The 27683-nt window shown below is 45.9% G+C and overlaps 1 protein-coding gene across 4 annotated transcripts; it reads left to right on the forward strand.

The window, feature by feature from the left end:
• The first annotated feature begins 1364 nt into the window (after positions 1 to 1364).
• On the forward strand, positions 1365 to 27362 carry SYCE1 (synaptonemal complex central element protein 1). 4 transcript variants are annotated; one of them, XM_043475713.1, is made up of 13 exons: positions 1365 to 1386; positions 22302 to 22364; positions 23000 to 23059; positions 23395 to 23469; positions 24094 to 24141; positions 24388 to 24442; positions 25120 to 25209; positions 25460 to 25523; positions 26306 to 26372; positions 26450 to 26570; positions 26642 to 26752; positions 26903 to 26990; positions 27217 to 27362. In XM_043475713.1, exons 2-13 carry the CDS (start codon positions 22337 to 22339, stop codon positions 27274 to 27276), a joined length of 867 nt encoding a protein of 288 aa, XP_043331648.1. In that variant the 5' UTR covers positions 1365 to 1386; positions 22302 to 22336; the 3' UTR covers positions 27277 to 27362. The 4 variants fall into 4 exon arrangements, with proteins under 4 accessions (XP_043331648.1, XP_043331645.1, XP_043331646.1 ...); XM_043475710.1 differs by lacking the exon at positions 1365 to 1386 and adding an exon at positions 15694 to 15812; XM_043475711.1 differs by lacking the exons at positions 1365 to 1386; positions 23395 to 23469 and adding an exon at positions 15694 to 15812.
• Positions 27363 to 27683: the final 321 nt, after the last annotated feature.

A 27683-nucleotide genomic window follows, 5' to 3' on the forward strand; every position in this document is an offset into this window, starting at 1 on the left:
AGGTTCCCTGGAGCCACAGTTGAGACACCAGTGTAGTCACGTCTTTGAAGGAGGTTCCTGTTGGGGCGCTGATCCAGAGGTCTTGTAGTAGTTGGGTCAGGAACAGTTGTAGGTTGAAGAGAGTCCAGGTCATTCAGTGTCCTCTCCGATGGTTGACAGGGATTGTCGCCAGGTGAATTTTAAGGAGGTGGGTCCTGTGAGGGAGACCTGATATGTGTCATTTAAGGAGGGCAGCGCAGGATTAGAGGTGACCCGTTTTAGACGAGAGAGGTGTACCCAGGAGGTGACCTTTTCGAGTTTAGCTGCAGTTGGGGTAAGGAGGATGACTTTGAATGGTCCCTGCCACTTTGGGGTTAGGTCACTCTGGGGATTATCAGACAGATAGACCATGTCCCCAATTTGTAAAGGGGGCAGGGAGGCTTGGGGGTCAGGGGCAGGCAGATTGTGGTTGACGTATCTCCAGAGGGCATTGCGGAGTTGCGCCAGCAGAGGGGAGTGTAGGAAGCTTGGTATGGGAGGAGGTTCGGGGGGGGGGAGTCCAGGAGGGAGCACTGGCCTTCCGTACATCACCTCAAAGGGGCTCAGCCCCAGGGGCTTTCTGGGCAAAGCCCGTATTCTGAGGAGAACAATTGGTAAAAGTTTAGTCCAATCCAGATGTACCTCGAGGGTTAATTTGGTAAGGGTTTCTTTGATTATTCTCTTCATCCTTTCCACCTTTCCTGAGGACTGGGGACGGTATGGAATGTGAAATTTCCAGGGTATCTGTAAGAATTGGACAAGTTGTTGGGTGACCTTGGATGTAAATTCTGGGCCATTATCAGACTGTAGGGATGAAGGCAGCCCAAACCTGGGGATAATTTCTGTGAGGAGGATTTGGGCCACTGTGTGGGCTCTTTTGTTTGTAGTGGGAAATGCTTCTACCCATCCCGAAAAGGTGTCTACAAGGACTAGTAGGTATCTGACTCTCCAGACCCGGGGCATATGAGTAAAGTCTATCTGCCAATCCTGTGCTGGGAGGCTGCCTCGCATTTGATGGGTTGGAAAGGATGTCGGTTTAAGGTTGGAATTGGGGTTAGTACGTTGACATGTTTGACAGGAGCGGGTAAGGTTATCTAAATATTGTTGGTCAGCATTGGATATGGGGAAGTGGTTATGGAGGAACTGCTGGCGTGTCTCGGATGAGGGATGAAAAAGTGAGTGTAGATAAGAGAGGATTTCTCTGGTGGTGGGAGGGTCGGGTGGAGTCAGAGCTAAGAATGACAGGGCACTGGAGGGAAGGATGGGACAGTGCTATCTCTTTTGCCTTCTGGTCTGCAGCATTGTTGTAGGCTGATATGAGACTTCCCTTTTGATGTCCCCTACAGTGGAGGACAGCGGCTTTGTTTGGTAAGAGTGCTGCCTCTAGAAGTTTGTGAATCAGGTCTGAATTAATAATAGGGGATCCCTTTTGGGTTAGGAAACCTCTTTCTCTCCATATTAGGATGTTTGAGTGAAGTATGTTATAGGCATATTTGGAGTCTGTGTGGATGTTAACCCTTAGATTTTTAGCCAGAGTTAAAGCTCTGGTGAGAGCTATCAGTTCTGCCTGTTGGGAGGTGGTGTGAGGTGGCAGCGGTGAAGCTTCAATTGTCTGGGTTTTATGATTGTGACGAAGGTCTCCCTGGATGATGGCATATCCTGCTGCAAACGGTGAGGATTTTTGAGAGCTGCCATCAACGAACCAGTGTGGGGTGTCTGGGTCTAGGATGGGCTGATCTGTTACATGTTGGAAGGGGTTTTGGGTAAGATCTACTGTTAGGCTGCAGCTATGTAAGAGGGAGTCTGTTGTAGAGGACATGGGTAATAAGCTGGCGGGGTTAAGGGGAGAGCAGGGGGAGAATGAGAGCTGAGGGTCGAGGAGAAAGGCATGTAGGACCTGTACCCTGGAAGGGGGAAGGGAGAGGAAAGCCCGATGTGACAGCAAGTCTCGGAAGGTGTGTGGAGAACAGACTGTTAAAGGGGCATGTCTAGAGAGTTTATTTGCTTTGGGTACAAGGGCTGCGATAGCAGCCATGGCCTGTATGCAGGGAGGCCACCCCTTGGTCACCATGTCCAGCTGTTTTGATAGATAGGCTGTGGGAGCCCAGCTGTCTCCAGCCCGCTGACATAGAAGCCCCAGGGCCTGTCCTTGGTTGGAATGTGCAAAGAGAAAGAATGGTCTGGTGTGATCTGGCAGGTGGAGAGTTGGCACTCGGAGGAGGCTCTGGGTGAGTTGGTGAAGAGGATTGGCCAGCGAGGAACGATTAAAGAGGGGCTCATCTAGACATCCTTTAGTTGCCTCATAGAGCGGCTTTGTAATGAGGGAGAATTTGGGGATCCAGATACAGAAAAAATTTAGGAGGCCAAGGATAGACCGGAGTTCCCTTTTTGTTTTTGGAAGTGGACAGTTAATTAAGGCCTGGATTCTATCTGGGGGAATAGTTCTTTGTTGATGGGATATGGAAAGTCCCAGGTAGGTGACTTTTGTCTGGACTATTTGGGCCTTAGATTGGGATACCCGATAACCCCGGGATCCCAGGGCCCCAAGGAGTTTGGCAGTATGTTGGAGGCAGAGTTTTCGGGTTGAGCTACAAAGGAGGAGGTCATCTACGTATTGGAGGAGATGACTCGGGGCTAGGTTGAGAGTCTGTAGGTCCTTTTGTAAAGCCTGTCCAAAAAAGTGGGGACTGTCTCTAAACCCCTGAGGGAGAACTGTCCATGTTAGCTGTTGGGAAACGTGAGTCTCGGGGTCTTGTCAGGTGAAGGCGAAAAGAGGTTGGGAGAGGGGGTGGAGGGGGATGGTGAAAAAAGCGTCTTTGAGATCTAATACTGTGAAGTGGGTTGCAGTCAGGGGTATGGTAGACAGAAGGGTGTAAGGGTTAGGGACTACTGGGAATGTCGGCATAATAGCCTCATTGATTTTTCTCAGGTCCTGGACCAGTCTCTAAGAGTTTGGTCCCTTTCTTACTGCCAGAATAGGGGTGTTGTGTGGTGAATGGGTAGGAATTAGGATAGAGGCTTGAAGAAGACGGTCCATGATAGGCTTAAGTCCCTTGTGGGCCTCTGGGGTGAGAGAATACTGTTGTTGGGTGATTATAGTCGAGGGGTCTTTTAGGATAATGTGGACTGGGGGATGATGTTTGGCTATTGATGGGTGATCAGTGTCCCAGACTTGGGGGTCTAAGGCAGGTAGATCCAAGGGAAGGTCAGGGGTGAGGGATAGGGACTGTCCAGGTGCCATTTGCATGCAGAATATAGAGACTGTATCGAGGGGGGGTATGGTAATAAAGACCCCCAATTTGGATAACAAATCTATCCCTAGAAGTGCCATTGGGCACTGAGGCATTATGAGGAATGAGTGTATAAGTGTTGATTTTCCAAATTGACAGAGTAATGGAGGGCTGATTTTTGGCCTTAAGGGAACTCCAGAGACTCTCTTGATTGTGATTTTTGAGTCTTGAGTTGGGCCAGAGTAGGAAGTTAAGAGAGAGAAAGTGGCTCCAGTGTCTATTATAAAAGAGGTCTTTTTTCCGGCCACTACCCCGTCTACCCTAAGTTCCGAGCTCGTGTTCAGGACACGGGCCAGGGGGCTGGAACCCGGGCCCCATCATTGGAACAATTCTTGTAGAGTTGGGCTGGGGTTCCGGGGAGAAGTGGGGATCTCCTCAGATGCACCAGGGCGTCCCTGTGGACATTCCACTCTCCAGGTCTGGGAGGTGGGGACCTCCCCAGGGGTGCCAGGGCACTCCCGGGGACAGTCCATCTCCCAGTGTCCCCATTGGCCACAGGTTGGGCATGCTTTTGTGGGGGGCCGCGGGTTTGGGCATGCCTTTGCCCAGTGTCCTGACTGGTTGCATCGGAAGCAGGGCCCGGGGGGAGTCTTAAGACTCGTTCTGGGATGACTTGGGCCAGGGTGATCTCTTTCTTTAATTGCTGCTGCCAAAAGAGCATATTTAGCTTTTCTCTCACGTTCTTTTTCTCTCTTAGCCTCCTCCTCTCTATTATTGAACACCTTGAAGGCTACTTCTAGAAGGTCTCTCTGGGGGGTCTCAGGGCCCTTTTCTAGTTGGTGAAGCTTGCGTCTGATGTCAGGGGCAGATTAGCTGATGAACTGAACATGAAGGTACAGTAACCCAGCAGGGGTAGTGATATCCAGGTTGGTATACTTTTGGACTGCCTCTGTGAGGTGCGCCAAGAATAAGGCTGGATTTTCGTCTGCCCCTTGGGTGACTTCCCTGACTTTATCATAATTGACATGGATATGAGTATTTTTCTTCTATCTGGCTCATATCTGACAATGAAAATGGCACATGGACTCGGGTGGGGCCCTCTGGTCCTGCCACCTCTCTCAGGGGAAACATGTGCTGGGTACGTGACCGTGTGGCAGGGGGGGAAGGAAGGGGGGAGGGGGAGTTGGGGGGATGGGGTAGCGGGGCTGAGGGGGAGTCAGGAGAGGTTTCAGTGTCAGTAGGTGAGTTGGATGAAGGGGAAGGAGAGGGGCGGCGGGGTGGCAGGTAGGGAGGGGGCTAGTCCGCGGGGTCGAACTCGGGGTGGTGGGGGGGGGGTGTGTGGAAGGTTGCGGTCTGGGGTTAGTTGAGGAAGAAGAGCCCTTTTGCTTGGGAGGCAAGGTGCATAGAAGGACCTCGTGGGTGGAGCAGGCCTGGCATAGGGACGGCCTGCTCCGAAGGGCCCAAAAGGCTTGGGCATAGGGGATCTCCGACCACTTGCCATTCCGTTTAAGGAAGTCAGTGAGATTTTGGAGAATGTTAAAGTCAAATGTGCCGACCTCAGGCCAGCGGTCTTGATTGTCTAATTGATATTGAGGCCAAATCTGTGTACAGAGTTGCTTTAAGCGGTTAGCTTTGAGTTCAGTGAGTGAGAGTGGTTTGAGATTTTTGAGAACACAGGCCAGAGGGGAATCTTTTGGGACAGAGTGGCCAGACCCCATAATTGAAAGGCAAGCAGAGGCTCCTGTTGGGAACTTGAGTCGTCACCCGCAGTCGCAATAGGAGTTATGAGAAGAGAGCTCTGTGTCGAGGTGGAGCGTCCCCCACCGTCGCCCACAGAGTGGCCCTGAGCCGGGGGTCCCTGGGACCCGGAGAGGACTGAATTCTAGGGCGCCTCTAGAACTCCGTCCGGATCGGATCTTACCTTAATCTAGGGGCCGGCTGGAGTGGAGTGTTGCATGTAGAGCGGTCGAATGGCAAGAGGTCCCTATTCTGGAGGTCGTCAGAGAGAGAGAAAAGGGGGTAAAGCCAAGGCCTGGGGGTACGCAAATCATCAATAAAGCCTTAGCACAAGGCTTGCTCCGCTCACGAAGGCACTAGGCGTCCCGAGGGGAACTTAAGAGCCCTGGCAGAGAAGTGAGCTCGGAGGATGTTTGCGCTCCCAGACTCCGGGGAAAGGGGGAAAACAGTGAGAGGGAGGGAGAGTGAGAGAGAGTGAGACGAGTGCCTCGCCCCTTCCCGGGTTTCGGCACCAAAAATGTAAGGCATGGTTCCGGCGAGGCAGAAAAGGAAAGACGACCTCAACAGAAGTAGGTTACCTTTATTCAGGCAAGGAGGGGCGACAGTCAGCCGAACGACCAGGCTGAGCGCCGAAAGGGATCAGGGAGGCTTCATACTTATAGGGAGGTTTGTGGAAGCGATAAGGGAAACGTCAATCAGGCAGGATATTTTGAGTATTCTTTTGTTGAGATGACACTTGTAGTTGGGCAGGGGGTGATAAGTCTTCTGGGTGGGTGTAGGGGGTGGTAGGTTTCTGGATAGGGGGTGATAAGTCCCAGATAGATGCAGCTGGCCTGGAGCATCAGGATGGAACTAAAGTTATGCTTTGTTTTCTCTGAAGTTAGATGATTCAGCAAGGGGCCTTTGAGACTGTTGTTCTTTTTTCTAGGCCCAAAAGACTCCTTCAGTGGGGAGGGGTTTTATAGCCAGGGCCGGCGTCCAAGCCAGGTCTTTTCTTATAAGGAAGAAAGCGCGGGCTACAGCGGCGGTCAGTGTCCGAGGGCTCCGGGTCGGTACCTGATTGGACCAGGCTGCAGGGGGTCGGTCCCCTGAAGTTTAGCCAGCCTCTGGAATTTGCCTTGCGGCACTTTCCCGGGGCATGCCCCGACCTTTCAGAAACGACTGGAAAGTAAACTACTTTTCAAAAGACCTACATCAAAACCATGCTTAAAAATGAAGAGGACATCAAACTTCATTACAGAGGCCAAGCCTTAACCAGATTCAGTTCACCTAAAGTGGTGATGCTAATCACTCTTATAGGAGTCCACCTGTTATCAAGAGGCACAGTGGGAAGATTATAATGGGGGCCACTATATCTTGAGTGCTGTGAAAGACTTGGATGTAGTAGAAACAGTGGGATATCTATATTCTAGTTTTCCATATCAAGCCACCAAAAAAAATTAGGAAACATGAACTCAGTAATGCTGCCAGGTACAAAAATCAATACACAAAAATCGTTGTCATTCTATGCAATAATAATGTGCCATTAGAAAGAGAAATTAAGCAATTTTCTAGTAGTTCAGTGGATGAGAATCCTCCTGCCAATGCAGGGACATGGGTTCTATTCCTTACCTGGGAAGATTTCACAAACCACAGCACGATTAAGCCCGTGTGCCAAACTACTAAAGCCCATGCTCTAGAGCCCATGCTCAACTATAGTGTACCTTCCCCCCCGCCCCCCTCCCAGCTGCAACTAGAGAACGCACGTGCACAGCAACGAATAATAAATAAATACACAGCAATAAATAAAATTTTTGAAAGAGAAATTAAGAAAACAGTCCCATTTACAATTGCATTCCAAAATACCTAGGAATGAGTTTAACTAAGGATGTGAAAGCACACTGAAAACTCTAGGACAGGGATGAAAGAAACTGAACCTGAAGGAGGAAACAGACAGAACAGGATCCACCTTGAAAGCAGGACCCCATCCTGGGCCGGACTGTGGACCTTGAGCTCTACGCCCCGTATCTATGGAAACAACATACCAACTGGAAAACCATCCCCCCGGAAGGAAGAGCCCCAGGGCTCATGCCTAGACTCTAAGTGGCCTGGAAGAATACCCTAAGTATCTGTGTAACCAAATAGAACCGTACATTCTATTACGCTTATTGGGGTATGACCACTGGCCTATTGATAATTGCTCACTGTTAACTACCTAGGCTTAAGGTGTATAAATCATGGGTTAACTTTGATAGTATCTTTCTTTTCCTTTGTTCAGACTAGTTTCAGGGAATTTAAGGAGGTGGGATTGGGCATGTACACTTAGGGTATATAAGATTTTCACAAAAACTGGTCAGGGTCCTTGGCTAAGAGGAGATTCTGCTTTAGGCCCCCCACTGTGATAAACTGCACTCCACTATCTGCATTGTCCTTCTGAGTGAGTTTGTTTCCCAGAACGCATGGCTACAACAAACCAACACAAATAAATGGAAAGCTCTCCTGTGTTCAGGGACACAGAAGATTGTTAAATGTCCATTTTACCCAAAGCAATATTCAAATGCTAAGCAAGCCTGGTCAAAGCTCAAATGGCATTTTCCACAGAAACAGAACAAATATTCTGAACATTTGTGTGGAAACACAAAGGCTTCTGAATAGCCAAAGGCATTCTGAGAAAATAGAACAGGCTGGAGGCATCTCCTTCCCAGACTTCACCTGATATGATGATGCTAATTCGCAAAAAAAAGAAATGTAAAATTGGCACAAAAATGGACACAAAGACCCAAGGAACAGAACAGAAAAATCACCTTATGTGCCGGGGTCCAGCCTCGGCAGGATCCAGGGGTACCCTCAGGATGAACGGCATCAGCGAGAGAAAGAGAGAGTGATGAACGACATCGGCGAGAGAAAGAGAGAGAGAGAAAGAGAGACCAGACTGGGGGTGTGCAGCAGAGTCTGGCAAATCTTTATTTTTTTACCGTAGCTTTTATATTCTAAGATAGTACATTTTTAAGGGGAAGATAGTTTAATATTACATCGGCTTATCCTTCACAAAACCAGGGTGTTTTCTTTCTGCATACTTCTTTGTGAGAGTCCTGTACATTATCTTCTGGCCTTAGGGCCTATTGACATTTTATGACCGAGGTGAATGCAAAGCTGTTTTCCATAATCTATTCTTTAATGAACACAAAGGTCAGTCCTTTTGCAGAAGTTATCAGTTAAATTTATCTAAAAGGTTTACCACACAAAGACTCTGCAGCTCCGGTGAGGCAGCCCCTGTTTAGCATTCCTGGTTAAAATTAACAATTCTAAACTGTTATTTTTCTAAATCTTTAACTATAACCACTTTTAGAATAATATTTTTGTGTTCTCTAATAGGGCTTCCTCACCTCCCAAAGAGCTCTGTGCCTATTAGGGCCTTTTGTGTGATCAGGTTCTTTATGCTGTTCATGATTAAGGTGTTGTGAGCAGTTATGTGCATTAGTACGCATTTGCCAAGCAGGCTAGAATGCCAGCAAAGGGGTCTAAATTGAAACACTCCTTTCATCCTGGATAATCTTATAGGATACCACCGTCCGGCGGACATGTTAATTAAAGTTCTAAGTTGATTCTGTTTGGAAATGTTATAGCCACGCTTTCTGGGAAACAAACTCACTCAGAAGGACAATACAGATAGTGGAGTGCAGTTTATTACACCGGCGGGCCCAAGGCAGAGTCTCCTCTTAGCTAAGGACTCCGACCAGCATTTGTGAAAATCTTTTATACCCCATGTGTACGTGTCCAAACCCATCACCCCAATTTCCTTGAGACTTACATAAACAAAGGAAGGGTAAATACAACTACAATAACCACATCATTCACGTGTTATGTGTTCAAACAGTTAATAATAAGCCCGCAGTTACATTCCAAAGAGTTAATAATAAGCCCATGGTCACGTTCCAACCAGTTAATAATAATCAATAAGCCTGTGATTACATCCCGATAGATACGGAAAAAATTTATGACCTGTCCGGAGGCAGGGGTGATTATGGTATGTTTCCTCTTAGGCAATGAGTAACCTGGATGTGATCTTCAAGATTCCCCTGTCCGGAGGGGGTCTTATCCTTCCATTGTCGTTCCCACAGGCACTAAGCAGAGAGTTCAGAGTCCACTGGAGAGGCAGCCGAGCATGATCAGCACAGATAGGCCTGAGATGGAGTCCTGGCCCTATGAATTCCTTCTTCATTCCCCCCTCTTGATGCTCTTAGTTTCCATAACGAGCATCATTTATTGAGATATATTGTACCTTAGCCCTCTTGCCACCCACATGAGAGAATGCTATGAACCTCTGGGTTACAAAATTTACAAGGCATTGTAGGAAGCAGGGCCCATAAAGCAGTATGATTACAACAGTTACAATGGTTTTCCACCAGTCTCCCTTTACCCAGGAGAGGACTGAAGTCCAAAAGGGAATATTTTCATTAGACATGGCTTTCACTTGATTTTGCATATCCTCCAAGACAGTAGATACATTTCCAGACAGGTCAGGGATGTACACACAGCATTCGACTTTAATTATGGAGCAAGTCCCTCCTTGGGCTGCTGTGAGTATGTCTAATGCCATCCTATTTTGAATTACTGCCTTCCTCATTTGAATCTGTTCTTTGTTCAAAGCTTGAATGGCTTTAGTACAGTTTAAGAGGGCCTGTTTAGTGAAATTAGTTAAGGCTTCTACCTTAACCATAATATCTGTTGTCCCTACAGAGGGTACAAACAAGGCAGCAAGATAGTCATACCATTGGAACACGGATCGTGTCCATCTTGCATGCAGATAAGGCAGGTTTACTGGAGGCTGGGGTAGGCTAAGCTTAATTCTGTCATGGGCGAAAGCAAATCTTAATGTGCAATGCCGCACCCAGCCAACTGGTAACCATGGCCATAAGTTAAGCCCACAGAGCCACTGGGTCCCATTGGGGGCTACCCAGCGGATTCCAGGCCAGTCAGAACCGGGCCACTGAGCAGACTGATTGGGGTGATAGCTACCTTCCAAGATTTGTTTACATTGTTCAGGGCACAAATAACAATTCTCTTGGGTCTAGGGGACAGTCTCCAAATCCAACTTTCTGTTCTTTTTGTTCCCAGCAAATAGTAGCAGGGGCAATCAACTGTCCTTTCTCAGGAGTCATCCAGAAATATTCATCCCAGACCAGGTAGTATTGCTCAAGGTACCGGGAGGCCTGTCTCCCTTTTGTAAGGGAGCCCTTTTCCTCTTTAAGTTTCATATATGAGGTATAAGCCTTTGTTATCTCCATAAAGCTGGTGTTCATGTTAAATGTAACCCTGTGTCCCTGGCCCATTGATAGCTTCCTTTTACACCAGGAGAGCAAAGAAAGGTTATGGTTGGTGAGAGAGAGGAAAGTTCTTTTCTGTTGTTAAAATCCCCATAATGGAGTGGCGATACCCACCAGGGAAGTCTGTCCATTACTGACAGGGGCATAGCCCCACATACCCAAGTTCAGAATTGCATTGGTAAGGCCGAGCAGCAGGAGTCGTTTACCCAGCTCCATCCTGTAGAGGGCTCTTCTGGGACCTCGTTTTCTTCTTCCTCTTCAGAATGATCTTAATCTCCCGTGGGTCGGTGGGGTCCTTCTGGGTGGTCCACTCGGTGTCCTCCGGGTCAGCGTGGTATGCCTTTTTCGCTCTGGTGTGATGGATCAAGGGACAATACCTGCAACTTTAACTGCAGTAGGGGTAGTTAGAATAACATAAGGGCCCTTTCACCAAAGGGCTAGCAAATCATGTTTCTAATCTTTGACCCACACTTGGTCACCAAGTGTAAACTCATGAATCTGTTCCCCAAGGGGGAACGGCATCCTTTCTTGTACAAATTTAGTTACCCGATTTATTACCTTACCCAGTTCCATCTGCTGTGAAATCCTATCCCCCCTTACCTGAGGCAAATTTGTTGACACCTGTTTATTATGGGAGGAAGCCTCCCATACACAATTTCGTATGGAGAATAGCCTTGGGGCTGTGGGGTCATCCTGAGTCTGAGCAGAGCCATTGGAAGCAAGTCCACTCAGGAGCAGTCAGTCTCTCTGATCCACTTGGAGAGTCTCTTTAAGTGTCTGGTTGGTTCATTCTACCATCTCAGAACTCTGGGCCTATATGCAGTGTGCAGTTTAAAGTTTTGCTTACTTGTTGTACTAAATCAGCTACAAAAGCCGGGCCATTGCCTGATCCAATGCTGGTAGGAAATCCAAATCTGGGAACCATTTTTCTAAGCAGGCACCGGGCTACTTCTGATGCTCTTTCAGTCCAGGTAGGAAAAGCTTTTACCCATCTCAAGAATGCACATACCATGACCAGCAGGTAACAGTAGTGTCGGTGAGGTTTTATTTCAGAGAAGTCCACTCTCAGGTGTTCAAGGGGCAGTGTGCTGCCATCTCAACTAAAGAATACCCAAAACATCCTGCCTGATTAACATTTCCCTTATCGCTTCCACAAACCTCCCTATAAATATGGAGCCTCCCATCCCTCTCAGTGCTCAGCCTGGTCGTTAGGCCAGCAGTCACCCTCCTTGCCTGAATGAAGATAACCTACTTCTGTTGAGGTCATCTTTCCTTTCCTGCCTCGGCCCGAACTATACCTTACAATTAGTATAACTAGCTATAATCCAGTTATAATAATAGAGTGGCCAAAGGAGCCATAACTGATTTAATGAGCTACTTGCAGTTTCATTGTACTGGCCATGCACACTTATGCACGGTTTAATCTTTGAGAGACACATATGTTACTGGCAGGATGAACCAGATAGAAAAAGATAAATGTTCCAAACAGCATAATCTACCAAGCTATTTAATGCAATTCATAATTAATTGAAGGAGAATTTTTTTCTTACACATGGAAAACACAGATTTAAACCAGAAATTCTTTGAGATAGAGATCATAAAATTTAAAACCATATTTACCAGTTTAATCAGTTCTATGTAACTAATCCCTTTTGCTAGCAGCTTTATGAAGACATCAGGTTTCTCATTAGAATACTTCAATTTTTTTTTTACTCAATTCAGTATTATTTTCTGAAAATCAGAAACTTGTATTTATCTGAAAAACCTTTTCATGTTTTTGTTAAGGCTGAGTAGGACTCCAGTGTAGAGGTGTACAATTCTATCTTCATTTTTCTGTTGATGCAGATTTTGGTCAATTCCAGTGTCTTGGCTATTGTAAACTGTGCTGCCCTGAAAGCAGGGGTGCATGTTGTTGGGGTCCACAATGGACTCACAGCATATAGTTTTAAAATGGCCCATGGTGGTGACCTGACAAACAAGGGATGAAATCACAGTGGCCACATTGCCCTGGTGGGCATCCTGTTCTTTCCTTAAGGTGATATCCTGTTTTTCCCTGCTGGTGCCAGTTTCTCAAGACTACATGACCACCTGCCCATGAGACCCATGATCACAAGACCCCAGCTGCAGGCTAAAGATAAACTAAGGAGGGTTGGCTGTAAAGGGTGAGCACTGGTTTCTCTCTAAAGCCAGTCACTTTCTTCCTATAATAAATCTTTCTCTGCCTGACTGCCTGGCTCGCTCTCTTTTTCTCCACGCGTACCTTACACATGTGTCATTTTGAATTCTGATATTCTCTGGATCTAAACCCAGCAGTGGGATTGCCAGATCATATGGTACCCCTGTGTTTAGTTTTTTAAGGAACCTCCATTTTATTTTCCAGAGTTCCCACACCCGTTCATACTCCTCCCCAGAGAAAAGGAGGATTTCCCTTTCCCTATGCCCTCTGCAGGATTTATTCTTTGTAGATCTTTTTGATGCTGGCCAATGCAACCAGTGTGAGCTGATTCTTCATGGTACTTTTGGTTTGCATTGATTTAATAGTGAATGAGGTACAGTATTTTTCCAGATGCTTTTGGAAATTACACATCATGAATACCATTTACCTCTTGAAACTGACCTCCTGGAGTCGCCGTTTTGAATTATCTTCCAATGACTTACCCTGGGACGTTACTTGAGAGCAAGTGTCATTGACAGCCCTGGAGGGCTTCAGAGTAATAAGAGTCCATCAGCACTGATTTTTAAGTTTTTGTTATAGGAAGTGGCCACAAGGCAGCAGCATTTCTTCATGCCCAATTCTGTTTCCTTGGGCAAGCAGAGTTTAGGGAAAATCCTGTTCCTAGATTGTCAATTAGAAAGGAATATTCCAGAAGAAACACTCAAGGCTTGTGTCACATTACTTCATCCCCCTTACCTTGATCTCCAAGACACATCCCAATTCCTGCAACACTACTCTGTGGAGGATACTAGCATTTGTAAGTTCAGTTCAGTTCAGTCACTCAGTTGTGGAGGACACTGTGACCCCATGGACTGCAGCATACCAGGCTTCCCCGTCCATCACCAACTCCCAGAGCTTGCTCAGACTCATGTCCATCGAGTCAGAGATGCCACCCAACCATCTCATCCTCTGCCATTCCCTTTTCCTCCTGCCCTCAATCTTTCCCAGCATCAGAGTCTTTGCCAATGAGTTGCTTTGTCACATCAGGTGGCCAAAGTATTGGAGCTTCAGCATCAGTCCTTCCAATGAATATTCAAGACTCATTTCCTTTAGGATGGACTGGTTGGATCTCCTTGCAGTCCAAGGGCTTCTCAAGAGTCTTCTTCAACACTGCAGTTCAAAAGCATCAATTCTTTGGTGCTCAGCTTCCTTTATGGTTCAACTCTCACATCCATACATGACTACTGGAAAAACCATAGCTTTAACTAGATGGATTTTGTCAGCAAAGTAATGTCTCTGCTTTTTAATATGTTGTCTAGCTTTCCTTCCAAGGAAGGCAGTCACCATCTGCAGTGATTTTGGAGCCCAAGAGAATAAAATATGTCACTGTTTGCATTGTTTCCCCATCTATTTGCCAAGAAGTGATGGGACTGGATGCCATGATCTTAGTTTTTTGAACATTGAGTTTTAAGTTAGCTTTTCACTGTCCTCTTTCACTTTCATCAAGAGGCTCCTCAGTTCCTCTTCATTTTCTGCCATAAGGGTGGTGTCATCTGCATATCTGAGGTTATTGATATTTCTCCCAGAAAGCTTGATTCCAGCTTGGGCTTCATCCAGCCCAGCATTTCCCATGAAGTACTCTGCATAAAAGCTAAATAAGCAGGGTGCCAATATACAGCCTTGACATACTCCTTTCCCTATTTGGAACCAGTCTGTTGTTCCATGTCCAGTTCTAACTGTTGCTTCCTGACCTGCATACAGACTTCTTAGGAGGCAGATCAGGTGATCTGGTATTCCCATCTCTTGAGAATTTTTCAATTTGTTGTGTTCCACACAGTCAAAGGCTTTGGCATACTCAATAAAGCAGAAGTCGATGTTTCTGCGGAACTCTCTTGCTTTTGCTAAGATCCAGCAGATGTTGACAATTTGATCTGTTTTCTCTGCCTTTTCTAAATCCAGCTTGAACATTTGGAAGTTCTCAGTTCACATACTGTTGAAGCCTCACTGGGAGAATTTTGAGCATTACTTTGCTAGTGTGTGAGATGAGTGCAATTGTGCAGTAGTTTGAACATTTTTGGCATTATCCTTCTTTCAGACTGGAATGAAAACTGACCTTTTCCAGTCCTGTGGCCACTTTTGAGTTTTCCAAATTTGCTGGCATATTTAATGCGGCACTTTAACAGCATCATCTTTTAGGATTAGGAATAGCTCAGCTAGAATTCCATCACCTCCACTAGCTTTGTTCATAGCGATTCTTCCTAAGGCCCACTTGACTTCAGACTCCAGGATGTCTGGTTCTAGGTGAGTGATCACACCATCGTGATTATCTGGGTCATGAAAATCTTTTTTGTATAGTTCTTCCGTGTATTCTTGTCACCTTCTTAATATCTTTTGCTTCTGTTAGGTCCATACCATTTCTGTCCTTTATTGTGCCCATCTTTGCATGAAATATTCCCTTGGTATATCTAATTTTCTTGAAGAGATCTCTAGTCTTTCCCATACTATTGGTTTTCTCTATATCTTTGCATTGATCACTGATTAAGGCTTTCTTATCTCTCCTTGCTATTCTTTGGAACTCTGCATTCAGATGGGTATATCTTTTCTATTCTTCTTTACCTTTTGCTTCTCTTCTCAGCTATTTGTAGGGCCTCTCAGACAACCACTTTTCCTTTGTGCATTTCTCTTTCTTAGGAAGGGTCTTGTTCACTGCCTCCTGTACACAGGAATCTCTATCCACAGTTCTTCGGGCACTCCATCAGATCTAATCCCTAGAATCTATTTGTCACGTCCACTGCATAATTGTAAGGGATCTGATTGAGGTCATACCTGAATGTTCTAGTGGTTTTCCCTACTTTCTTCAATTTAAGTCTGAATTTTTCAATAAAGAGGAGGTGAGGGGAAATTTATGGCCAACCTCCAGAAAGGACACCCGGAGGCCTTGGGTAAACCGCCAACCTCTCAACATGTGAAGAGACTCGGCTCCCCACCACCAGGTTCAGGTGGGCGACGCCACGTGGGACAGGCGCTCCTGAGATCTCTGTCGCCTGCTCCTCAACTAGCCAATCGCCAGCCTGGATGACAGACCCGTGCGCGACCCATACCTGCTCTGCACGGAATCTGTTCCGGGTGGACTCAAGCGTGCGCACTGGCGCTTGCCCAACCGTCACCCTAACTGTCCACCAGAAGGAGCCTACGGGGCAGCGGCGCACTGCGCAGGCGTCCTGAGGACGCCCCGCCCCTGGCGCGGGTTCTGTCCAATCCCAGAGGAGGCTCCCACGCGGGCGAGCTGAGAGGACATGGCTGGGCGGCCGGGATCCTCCAATGCGGAACCGGCGGGAGCCGTGGGCCCGACTGACGAGGCCAGAGGTAGAGCTGGGTCTGGCGGCGGCCCCCAACCTGTGCTGTAGAGGGCTGGGCAGGCAGGGAATGTACGCGGGCGTTGCTTCCTCAGAGTCTGGGCGGGTGTGAGGAAAAATGACCTTCAGCCCCATGAGAAGAATCTTGGCAGCTCTGCCGGGTGCCGCGAGGACTCTCACCCACAGGCCCGTGTCCCACGTTCACTCACTTCCTTAGGCCTCGTTTGCCCCCATCTGCTCTGCTTAAGTAGCTTAAAGTAGGCAGAGGACATCCTTTCAGTCTCATCCTAAGCGTCTCCACAGGCATCTCCTGCAACAGAAAGGGACTTGTTCTTGGGGCTGTCTCACCCGAGGGAAGGAGTCTGTCCCATATCTCTCATCTCACAGCACCGAACACCTGAATTTCCCTGTTCCATAATGGTCCTCAAAAACAGATTTCCCCTCCCCCTAAACCAGGATCCAGACTCCTCCCCCGCCCCCCCCCCCCCCATAGCATTACGTTTTTTTCCTTCCTGATACTGACCTGTTGAGCAATGGCTCCCACCTCACCGGGAAAGGAGAGGCATGGCAGCTCATTACGGTTATAAAATTTTCTGTAATTACAGCCTAGCATAGAGAAGAAAGATAAAAAAATATTTCCAGGCTTGTTCACCCCTCGAAGGATATGCTCCTAGGTGTTAACACAAAAGGGGAGAGAATTGTACAAGGAACACCCATCCCTCAGCTTGTTGACTCTGCTCTTCTTGGCCTACCTGTCTCCCCGTATTAGGATTCTCTCATGGACCCCGCCTTGGTCATATCCTTCACACCTGCGGGCAGTAGTGCGGTTTTGGTTAGTACATGACAGGTGCTTTGTGGCCTTTTCTTTTTTATATAAGTAAAATGAAAGTTTAAATAATGAAATAAACTTAGCACAGAAAGCTTGCTTGGGGCAGAAAGTGGCATCCAGTGATAATCCTCAGCTAAGAACAAAAAGAAAAACAGAACAGATGCATATAGATCTCTTTTCTTAAGCACCTACTGTGGTCACCACTGTGCTAAAGAAACTTCTTAGTATCTTTGTTTCAAGTTCATTAAGCTAGCATATTTAGATGAAGCTGCAGTTGACTTCACCAGTGTCTTATAACTGGTGAAATACCATTTCTTGTGTGTGGTAAAGACCAGTTTCTTGAATCTTAGATGTCCATCTGTGTCTTAACAGCAAAATGGGCAAGGGAGCTCTCTAGGTTCTCTTATAATGTGCTAATCTCATTCATGAGGGCTGCAGCCTCATGACCTAATCACCTCCCAAAGGCCCCATCCCCTAATACTATCTTATCAGACTTTAGGATGGCAACAAATGAAATATGGAGGGACACAAACATTCATTCCATAGCAATGAAAGAAAATAAGGAACATCAAGATTCCATTTTCAATCTATTAGGTTGTTTAAAAAGGGGGGCAGTGGTGTTATCTAGTGTTAACAATAGTGTAAAGATACAGACCATATCATACTCAGATGAGAGGAAGAAAGGGTAAAAGCTTTTCAGTAGTCCTTCTGGCACACATTTTAACATTTAAATTATTTTTTCTCCTTTTTGGTCACATTCCTAGAGGATCACACAAGACATATATAGACTCATGGATTGGATAGTCACTGGCGCCTAGATGGTGGTAGGAAAACTTGGGAAGGGAATAGCTAAATCCCATGCACACTGGGATATACCTGTGTGGTGGATTTCTAAAGTGAAGAGGAAGTGGAATTAAAATCTACTTAACCAAGTCAACTTTTAAATTATTAGACATACAGATACAATATGATCTTCAAAACAGATATTTTTATGAGAGTAAAGCAAGATGGAAAAATTGCAATACTGTGTAGGTTGCGCAGAAAGACGTCTGGAGGCTGCTTTCCTAATTGATGACTCTGATGGAAGGATCTAGTTTCTGAGGGCAATGCAAAGGTGAAGGAACGTTTTTAATCTTAATATTTGTTTTTTTCTACCAAGACTATGTAATTGACACTTGTGGAACTTTTAATTTATAAAAGTGAAAGTAGGAGATATTTTTTAAATGCCACTTGATGATCACATGTTAATATCTGTCACTGCTATTCTGTTTTAATTGTTGTACTGTTGTCACTACACAGGAGCGTGTCCTTGTACTTCAGAACTTCACACTGGAGTATTTGGGAGTAATAAAGAATTGTGTCTGCAACTTATTCTCAAAGTTCAGGATTATTAGCAAATGTAAAATCGGGGTGAAGGGCATATAGAGCCATGTGTTCTATTTCTGCAACTTTGAAGTAAATTTGAAATTATTTTAAAATAAGTAAAAAGTAGGGGGCTCATACAACATAGGCAGCTTTGTACCCTTGTTTTATTAGCAATATGTTAGTTGACTTGTTCAACAGATATATTCTGCTTTCCCACTCTGTGCCTTACCTTATAATATGCGATAAAGAAAAAATAAAGGTGCAGCTCACTGCATAGTCTATTAACAATAATACCTGGGCAAATGATTGCTCAAGAAAACTATAAATTCATTTTTGGATCACCTAGCGAAGTCTATTAACTTTTAAAAGTAAAACCATATGCAGAAGTATACAGTGAAAAGTAAACATTCTCTTACCTATCCTTCCACTTCTACTCTCCAGAAGAATTACTGTTGAAAATACTTTTGTGTGATTTGGGCCAGAAATTTTCTAGAAATAAGACACATATATTTTTAGACTGACAAAATATTTTTTCACCTCTTTTTGTAGCCAAATGGGATTCTATAATATACCATTTTGCACTTCCTTTCCTTTCAGTCTATCTAGGATCTCTTTCATTGTTAATACATATAAATCTACCTCCTTTTCAATGTCTGCACAGTATTCTCTTGTGAGCATGAATCATAAGTTCTCTACTGATGGGCATTCAAGTTTCCCATTTTTGACATAGATATGTAACGAAGCATATCTGATGGATAAATTCCTAGAAGTGAAATTTTGTCTTGAAAATGTTGATGCAGCCAACCTGTCCTCCAGAAGTTTGCATCAGTTTCCACAGTCTGTCAGTGTGCATTAGTGCCTGTTTCCCTACATTGTAATAAACATGAGGCATTATCAGACTTACTAATCTTTACCAAGCTGCTAGATACAACTTGTCATTTTCATCTTTTTAATTATGACTAAGGTTGTACATCTTTTCAGATATTGTTAACCATTAGTGTAGTTTTTGGTTACCTGTTTTCTCCATTTTTCCATTCTTCTGTAGAAATGATTACTTACCTTCTCTACTTTGATTGGTTGTTTGGTTGGGTGATTTTTTTAAAACCTTTTCATTATGGAAAAGTTTAAGCATATACAAAAGAATATAGGCACATGAAGAGATACTCAACATTGCTAATTATTACAGAAAAACACATCAAAATTACACTAAGATATCACCTCACACTGATCAGAATGACAATCATGAAAAAAAAAATCTACAAATAATAAGTGCTGGAGAGGATGTGGAGAGAAGAGAATCCCCCTATACAATGTTAATCAACCCTGACTAGTCACTGGAAAGTCTGATGCTAAAGCTGAGGCTCCAGTACTTTGGCCACCTGATGCAAAGAACTGACTCATTGAAAAAGACCTTGATCCTGGGAAAGATAGAAAGCAAAAGGAAAGGGGGGCAGCAGAGGATGAGATGGTTGGATGGCATCACCGACTCAATGGACATGAGTTTGAGCAAACTCCAGGTGATAGTGGAGGACAGGAGCCTGGTGTGCTGCAGTCTAAGGGTTCATAAAGAGTCAGATATGACTTAGTGAATGAGCAACAAACAAGATAAAAAGAATGAAATAATGCCATTTGCAGCAACATAGGTGGACCTAGAGGTTATCATACTAAATGATGTAAATCAGACAGAAAAAGACAAATATCATATGATATCATTTATGTGTGGAATTGAAATGCAAATATAGTCAACAGGACCCTACTGTATAGTACAGGAAACTATATTCAATATATTCAATATTATATAATCTATAATAGAAAAGAATCTTAAAATGTTTATATATATTGCTGTGCAAGGAGGAACTTATACAACATTGTTGACTAACTGTAACTCAATTTAAAAAAAAATTAACAACTAAGGATAATTACCCTGTGAACTCATCTTTCAGTTTTAGCAGTTATCAGCTCTTGACCAATCTTGTTTCTTCGTTATCCTCACCCACTGCCTACCACCTACTCCACTGTTTTATTTTGAAGTATCCCAGGCATCATAACATATCATCCATAAATATTTGCATGTATATCTCTAAAAAATAAGTACTGTTTTCAGAAAAGTAACCACAGTGGCATTACCACTTCTGAATGTGTGTGTTAGTTGCTTAGTTGTGTACAACTCCTTGTGACCTCATGAACTGTAGCCCACCGGGCTTCTCTGTCCATGGAATTCTCCAGGCAAGAATACTGGAATGGGTCACCATTGCCTTCTCCGGGGAGTCTTCCTGACCCAGGGATTGAACCTGGGTCTCCTTCATTGCATTTATCATCAGAGCCACCAGGGAAGCCCCATATCTGAATAACAGCTACAATAATTCCTTTGTTTCAACTATCTATAGTCAGTTTTCAAATTTCCCTGATTGTGTTATCAATATTTTAAAAAGCATGTTGTATTGAATCAAAATCCAAATATTGTCCATTTATTGAGATTGGTCTGTATGTTTCTTTAATCTCTTTTTGTCTGTAAGGGTCTTCTTGTCTACTTTTTCCCCTAAAGTCTTTTTTTTTTTTTTTAATCTTTTTAAATTAAAAAAAAACTGAGTCGTTTTTCCTGTGAAGTTTCCCCGTGTGGATGTTGCTAAGTGCATGCCCGTGTGCCACTTAAATGGTCCTCTATCCCTGTATTTCCTCTAAATTGGTTATTGAGATTTATAGGCTTAACAAGTGTTAGCATCATTTTTTTGACAAGAATCCTCCATTGTATTTTTACATCAAATAGCTCATGATGTCCAGTTATCTTTATTGTCATGTTAATAGCACTAATAATAATTGCCTGGATCTACTAATTTATTAAGGATTTAAAAATAAATGCCTATGTTGACTATAAGCAAGTTAATATGAAACATATATATAGAAAAGCTATTTGTATTTATATGTTTAAAGATACATCATTAAATTTTCTCACTATTCCTTGTGAGGTTTCTTTGGGTAACAGTCTGTATAAATCTATAGTTGATTATAGATGACATTATAGATGACAATATACCAGTTACAATGACTTCTAGCTCTTTGTTTCCAATTTTTAATACTACTTCTTTTTTTCTGTTATTACATCCTGAGCTTTGACCAAGATTTGAACAGTACCAGCAGAATGTTCAGTTCATTCACTCAGTCTTGCCTGACTCTTTGCGACCCCATGAACCACAGCACGCCAGGCCTCCTTGTCCATCACCAACTCCTGGAGTTCACCCAAACCCATGTTCATTGAGTTAGTGATGCCATCCAACCATCTCATCCTCTGTCGTCCCCTTCTCCTCCTGCCCTCAATCTTTCCCAGCATCAGGGTCTTTTCAGATGAGTCAGCACTTCGCATCAGGTGGCCAAAGTATTGGAGTTTCAGCTTCAACATCAATCCTACCAATGAACACCCAGGACTGATCTCCTTTAGGATGGACTGGTTGGATTTCCTTGCAGTTCAAGGGACTCTCAAAAGTCTTCTGCAACAGCACAGTTCAAAAGCATCAATTTTTTGGCGCTCAGCTTTCTTCATACTCCTACTCTCACATCCATACATGACCACTGGAAAAACCATAGCCTTGACTAGACGGATCATTGTTGACAAAGTAATGTCTCTGCTTTTTAATATGCTGTCTTGATTGGTCATAACTTTCCTTCCAAGGAGTAAAGGTCTTTTAATGTCATGGCTGCAGTTGCCATCTGCAGTGATTTTGGAGCCCAGAAAAATAAAGTCAGCCACTGTTTCCACTGTTTCTCCATCTATTTGCCATGAAGTGATGGGACCAGATGCCATGATCTTAGTTTTCTGAATGTTGAGCTTTAAGTCAACTTTTTCACTGTCCTCTTTCACTTTCATCAAGAGGCTCTTTAGTTCTTCTTCACTTTTTGCCATAAGGGTGGTGTCACCTGCATATCTAAGGTTCTTTATATTTCTCCTGGCAATCTTGATTCCAGCTTGTGCTTCCTCCAGCCCAGCGTTTCTCATGATGTACTCTGCATATAAGTTAAATAAGCAGGGTGACAATATACAGCCTTGATGTACTCCTTTTGTACCCCTTCTCTTACTCTGAGTTTTATTAAGGGGAAATCTGTGGTGTCAATCACCCTTTAGGAAAAGATGACCATGAAGGGGTCTCTCTGATTCATCTCTTCTGCAATGTCTCCCTCAGGTCAAGAAGCAGAGGCACCACTCTGCCTGGAGACCTGCCCTCAGCCCACCTCAGTCCCAGCCCAAGTTACCAGATCCTTCCTTAGGCTTCTCATTACTGCATACTAAAATGTTTGGTTTTGTCTCCACAGGGCAGGCCAAGTCTTCACAGAAAATTGAAGACTTGATGGGAATGGTGAAGAAGTTGCAGAAAGGTCACGTGTCTCCTCTGTAACTGAAGCTCAGCCTGAGGTTTGGGGTCAGGCAGAAGTAGAATCAATTCTAAGCCCCTAAATTCACCACCTTTGGAAATTAACTCATTTGTTCTCTCTTAGTTTCAAAAGTCAATTTTTTGAAGTAAAAATATGACTCCATGATTCAAAATTTAAGTATAAGGGGATAAAATGCAAAACATTTTCCCAAAACACAGTTTCAGTCCCCTTGCTGGCCATCCATTTGGCTCCCTCTGTACTCTACTGAATCCAGGATTTTATCTTTACCTTCCTTCCCCCCACATCAAATCTGCTCTCTGCTAGCTACCTTCCCACATGTTCCTATCTCAGAGTAGGCCTTTGTACTGACTGTCTCCCACCCCAACCCAGGGAACTGCAAGGCCTGCCCTCCTCACTTGATTTGGGACCCTCAAGAGGTCTTGCCATATCTGAAGAAGCACTTCCCACTCCTTCACTTTTTAATCTGTTGCTCCTCTATTTCTCTTGAAGTTATCACAACCTGACTCAGTATCTCTATGTGTTCCTGCCTCCCCTCCCCAGAATGTGAGCCCTTGGAGGGCATCCACCTTCCTCTGCCTGCCCTGTCATTTTCACTCATCCTCCTTTTCTCTCTGCAGTGGGAAGCCTAGAGCCCAGGGTTGAGGTCCTGATTAACCGGATTAATGAGGTTCAGCAAGGTGAGCTCAGGACCTTGACTTGTCTGCCAGGAGTAGTTACATGATTTGCAGGGCCCAGTGCAAAATGAAAATGCAGGGCCCCTTATTCAAAATTACTAGTGTTTTGAAATGGGAGCATTAAACCAAACATGGATTGGTCCATCTAAATACAGGTGCTACAGTCACGTTTATTAACCTGGCCCTGCTGTCAGCTGAGCCCAAGAAGGGCTTTGGCTCTGGAAGCCTTGTTTCCTGCTCTGTAAAATCCTCTAGGGGCCCCTCTAGGTTTACTTGAAGACAAATGTGAAATGTTTGCAAGGACAGACACTTACACAATGTCCTACGGTTTGGCACAGCAAAAAAGAAAGCTAGTGAGGAGCTGGGAGATGCCCGGACTGTCTGGGAGACCCTGCAGAAGGAACTGGACTCATGTAAGCCTGTGGGGGATCACCCAGAGGTCCCCACAATGTCACGCATCCTTGAACTCAATATTCCAGACAGTCAGCACCGCTGCTGTGGCCAAGCAGTCCTGCACCCTCTCCAACCACAGGGCCTACCAGTCTCCCCCATCCCACTCTGTTTTGGGGAGGGTTCCTGAAACACCTCCAAGTATACTCCTACCTCAGGACCTTTGCTAGGCAGTTCCCCCATGTAATACAGATTCCTATTGCCTCATGACATCATTCAGCTCTCAGCTCAAATGCCCCTTTCTCAGAAAGGCCTTCCCCAATCTCCCCACACAAAGTCAGCAGCCTGCCCCCACCTAGTCACATGCCCATTACTGCTTGATGTGCTTCTTCACAGCCTTTACCCAACTTGACGCGCCGTGTTTTTCTCTTCCCTCCATTTGACTGCACTGGCGTTCCACAGGGTCCTCTCAGCCACCCTTTATCAAGCGCCCTGTGGTGCCGACAGGGAGCATGGGCACAGGAGGGGAAGGGCAGTTACCTCGAAGGGGGTCTGCATTTGGGGTTGGGGTTAGGGCTTACCAAGCCCAGTCTCTCAGGATACAGTGGGTGGTTGGTAATGCCCGAACATGTTTCTGTGTTTTCCAGTGAGTGGAGAGAAAGTACGCCTGAAAGAGATCTTGAGCAAAAAGCAAGGTAATTGCACCTACTTTATCTCCAGGTTTTTGCCTTTGCCACCTTTCAGAAACCCACTGTATGGCAGTAAAAGCCTTTTGAAGCCTGAATCACCTTGCCTCCCTCCTGTGGCTTCCACCAGACAAGTAGTAGATGACAAAGTCCTATCAGCTCTTCAGGAGACCTCACATAATCTGGTGTTTTTACCCCTGCCCAAACCTCAGCCATGATGGGCTGTCACAGGGTCCTAACTTCCTCTCCCTGCAGAGACCTTGAGGATCCTCCGGCTCCACTGCCAGGATAAGGAGAATGAGGCACAGAGGTAAGAGCTTCCACCTAGCCCCTGTGAGCACTACCCCTTCATTCTGGTTAAAAAAAAAAAAAAAAAGAAAGACAGAAAAGAAAACTAAGGGAAATCGGCCTTAGACCCACAGCTCTGATCTTCTTCCTCTATAAAATAGGGAGACCGTGACTCCCAACAGTAGGTGGTAGTATTGATTACCATCTTATTCACTGAGATAATCATTCATTTGCTAGAATGTCAATTAAATTCCTTCAGCTGGTTTTTATTCTGTACTTTTTATCATTTCATCTGTCCCTTCATTTCAGTGTCAAGCCAACCATCTGTCCACCAACCTCTCCCCATTCACCCATTATCCTTCTATCCACTGATCTCTCTAGCTCCTGAATGCTTATATTGCTCATTTTGTGACCAGAGGCCCCCAAGCCCCTAGCATACCAACACTGAATATGTTTGAGGAATTCACATGAGATCAATATGTGTGTGCTTGTGTGTGTGACCACGCCCACATTGATCTCCATAATCTTCACAGTGACATTCCAGAGGGCATGAGTTCATACCACCCCAAAAGTTACAAAAAGGAACTCAGTCTGGAAGGCTAGAACAGATGTCAGGAGAAGGAGATGGGAGCTCCACCCCAGGTCCCTCCTAGGGAGAGATTATTCAGAAAGCATGGTGACTGCCTTGCCTCTTGCCAGGAAGCAGAGCATGCTGCAGGAGTGCAAAGAGCGGATTTCTGCCCTGAGCTCCCAGATTGAGCAAGAGAAGAACAGACAGAGGCAGCTGAGGTAAAGTCCACCTCCCGAGGCCTGGGGGGCGGGACGGGCTGTGAGCGGGGAGGAGGTAATACTAGGAATGGGGATTAGAAGAGGGCCTGGCTGAGCGGAAGCTTGGAGGGTCAAGGAGGCAAAGGTGCTTGCAGCAGAGCCAAGAGCACGGGCAAGCTCCCTCACATCTGTGCATAAAGACGCCAGTGTGGGCCAGGTTGGGAGGGAAGTCTCAGCCCACAGCCCCTCATCCTGTGTGTTTGCTTCCCAGGTTGGATTTCGAGGAGCAACTGGAGGATCTGATGGGCCAGCATAAGGACCTATGGGAATTCCACGTGAGTCACTCAGAGCTAATCTATCCACCTTCCACATCTTCCCTGCACTAGGCCCAAAACTCAGTGTCATCCTCCAGGCCTCCCTCCTGTCAATTGCCACACCCAGTTCCTGAGCAAGCCCAGGCAGCCATATGTCAGAATCACACTGAACCTAGTTCCTCATCACCCTCACTGCCACCAGATGTTGCCATCTTTACTGACCCTGCCTACCCATCTCTGGTGCCTCCCAGGGGCCTTAAGAGTTCAACAGGAAAAAAAAAAAAAAAAGAGTTCAACAGGAGCTCTGAAGAACCGAGGAGGGGCTATCCATTAAGGAGATTCATGGATGTCTTTGGGGCCATCACAGACACAGGGCAGATAGTGGGGAAATAAGCAGGCCACTATTTGCCACCTAGGGATCCCAAACAAGAAAATAGGCAGAGAGAGTGAAAGTCAGGATGGACAGACTCAGTGAGGTCACATGGAGGGAAGAGCAGGAGCTACAATGCTGGACTGGTAACTGACTCTCCAGAGAACAGTCTTGAATTTTGGTGTTTGCAGGATCTCCTTGCAGAATTCCTGAACACTAACTGCCTTATGAGCTTCTCCTGCATAGCACCATAGGTATCTGGGGTAGAACAATTCCAGACAGAGGAAACGGCCAATGCCGAGGCCCTGAAGCTGGACTGTGCCTGGCACGCAGGAAGTGAGGCCTATAAATAAAGACCAGATCCAGATCGGCTTCTCTGAGGCACATGGGAGAAAGCCAGGAGTTGTGGACAGGTCTCCTTTCTATCCATCAGAAACCAGAGCGGCTGGCCCTGGAGATTGGCACCCTGGATAGCAGCAAGGAGCAGTTGCTTAAGGAAGGTGAGGCCTGGAAGATGGGGATGCCCTGATCTGCCCTGCCCTTCCCTGCCCTGCCCATCTGTTCCTTCCTGCTGCAGAGAAGCTGATGGAGGCCAAGCTGGAGGATGTGAAGCATCGTCTGTGCTCGCAGTTTGGAGCCAAGGGCCACACAATCAGTGAAGGGCTCTTCCTCCGAAGCCAGGAGGCAGCAGCTGTGGTGTAAGACAGGGATGGGGAGAGGGGAATGAGTGGAGGGAGGGAGCTGCCAGCACCCATGGCCCCACCCTCAGTCATTTGTTTGAGGAGGAGAACAAGAAAGCCCAGGAGCTGCTGGAGGCCGCTGCCCAGCGCCAGGAGCAGCTGCAACAGAAGTGTCAGCAGCTGCAGCAGAAGAGGCATAGGTGGGCATGGAACCCTTCCCCCGAGCCCCCAAGATGAAGGTGGCTGAGGGAGTCTCTGCTCCCTCCTAGACTCTGTCTCTTGGTCCCTTTACAATCCTACTCTTCTCCCTCCACATCCTCCTACCCCACTTCCAACCTCTTTCTATCCAGGCTGAAGGAGGAACTGGAAAAACTTGGGGTACACATCCCTGCCCAAGCCCAGAGCAAGCAGGAGGAGGAGGCCGGCCTAGGAGAAGCTGTGAGTCCTGGAATCTGGAGCAGGGAGCAGAGAGAGCTTGTGAGAGGAGCTGTGGGTGGGAAGGCACCTCAGAAGATGGTCCTCAAGGAAGGGCATTTCCAATGGGACACATCCCAGGCAAAAGTGCAGAGGCTGGCAGTGGTGGGGTGAGGAGGGACAGTACACATGGAGGGTGTGGGCACAGGGATCTGAGGAGACTCCTACCTCAAACCCTGACCTCCTACAGGCCAATCCCAAGCCCCTTGGACTCAGTGAGGCGAAAGACCCAGAGCCACCCTCCAAGTAACGCATGATGCCCTGAGGCAAGGAGAACCCACCGTGCATTGGAACTTATGACTTGGACTTCAGTAAATAAAGGCGCTACTTCAGTACAACTGCCTCAGCTGACTCTGTGCTAGGCTCGGGGAGGAGGGGTATCCATCCCAGGACACCCGGCACCTGAGTCTGAATGAAAGCCTGGCCACACTCTGCCTCTTGTCTTCAGCCAGAGACCCACAGCAGGCACTCAATAAATGTTTCCCTAACCTCACAGTCCCCTGACTGCTCATCTCTAGCACTTGACATGTTGTTCTGGGTCCCCACGCAGAGGGATACAAGACTGAGACCATCTCACAATAGGCCCACAGGTTCTGCACACCCACTCTGTGATTGTCTTCCGTTCCTTTTTCAGGCCTGGACCACAAAGAATCCCAG

The sequence above is a fragment of the Cervus canadensis genome, chromosome 8, assembly GCF_019320065.1.
Source record: "Cervus canadensis isolate Bull #8, Minnesota chromosome 8, ASM1932006v1, whole genome shotgun sequence".
Lineage (NCBI taxonomy): Eukaryota > Metazoa > Chordata > Mammalia > Artiodactyla > Cervidae > Cervus > Cervus canadensis.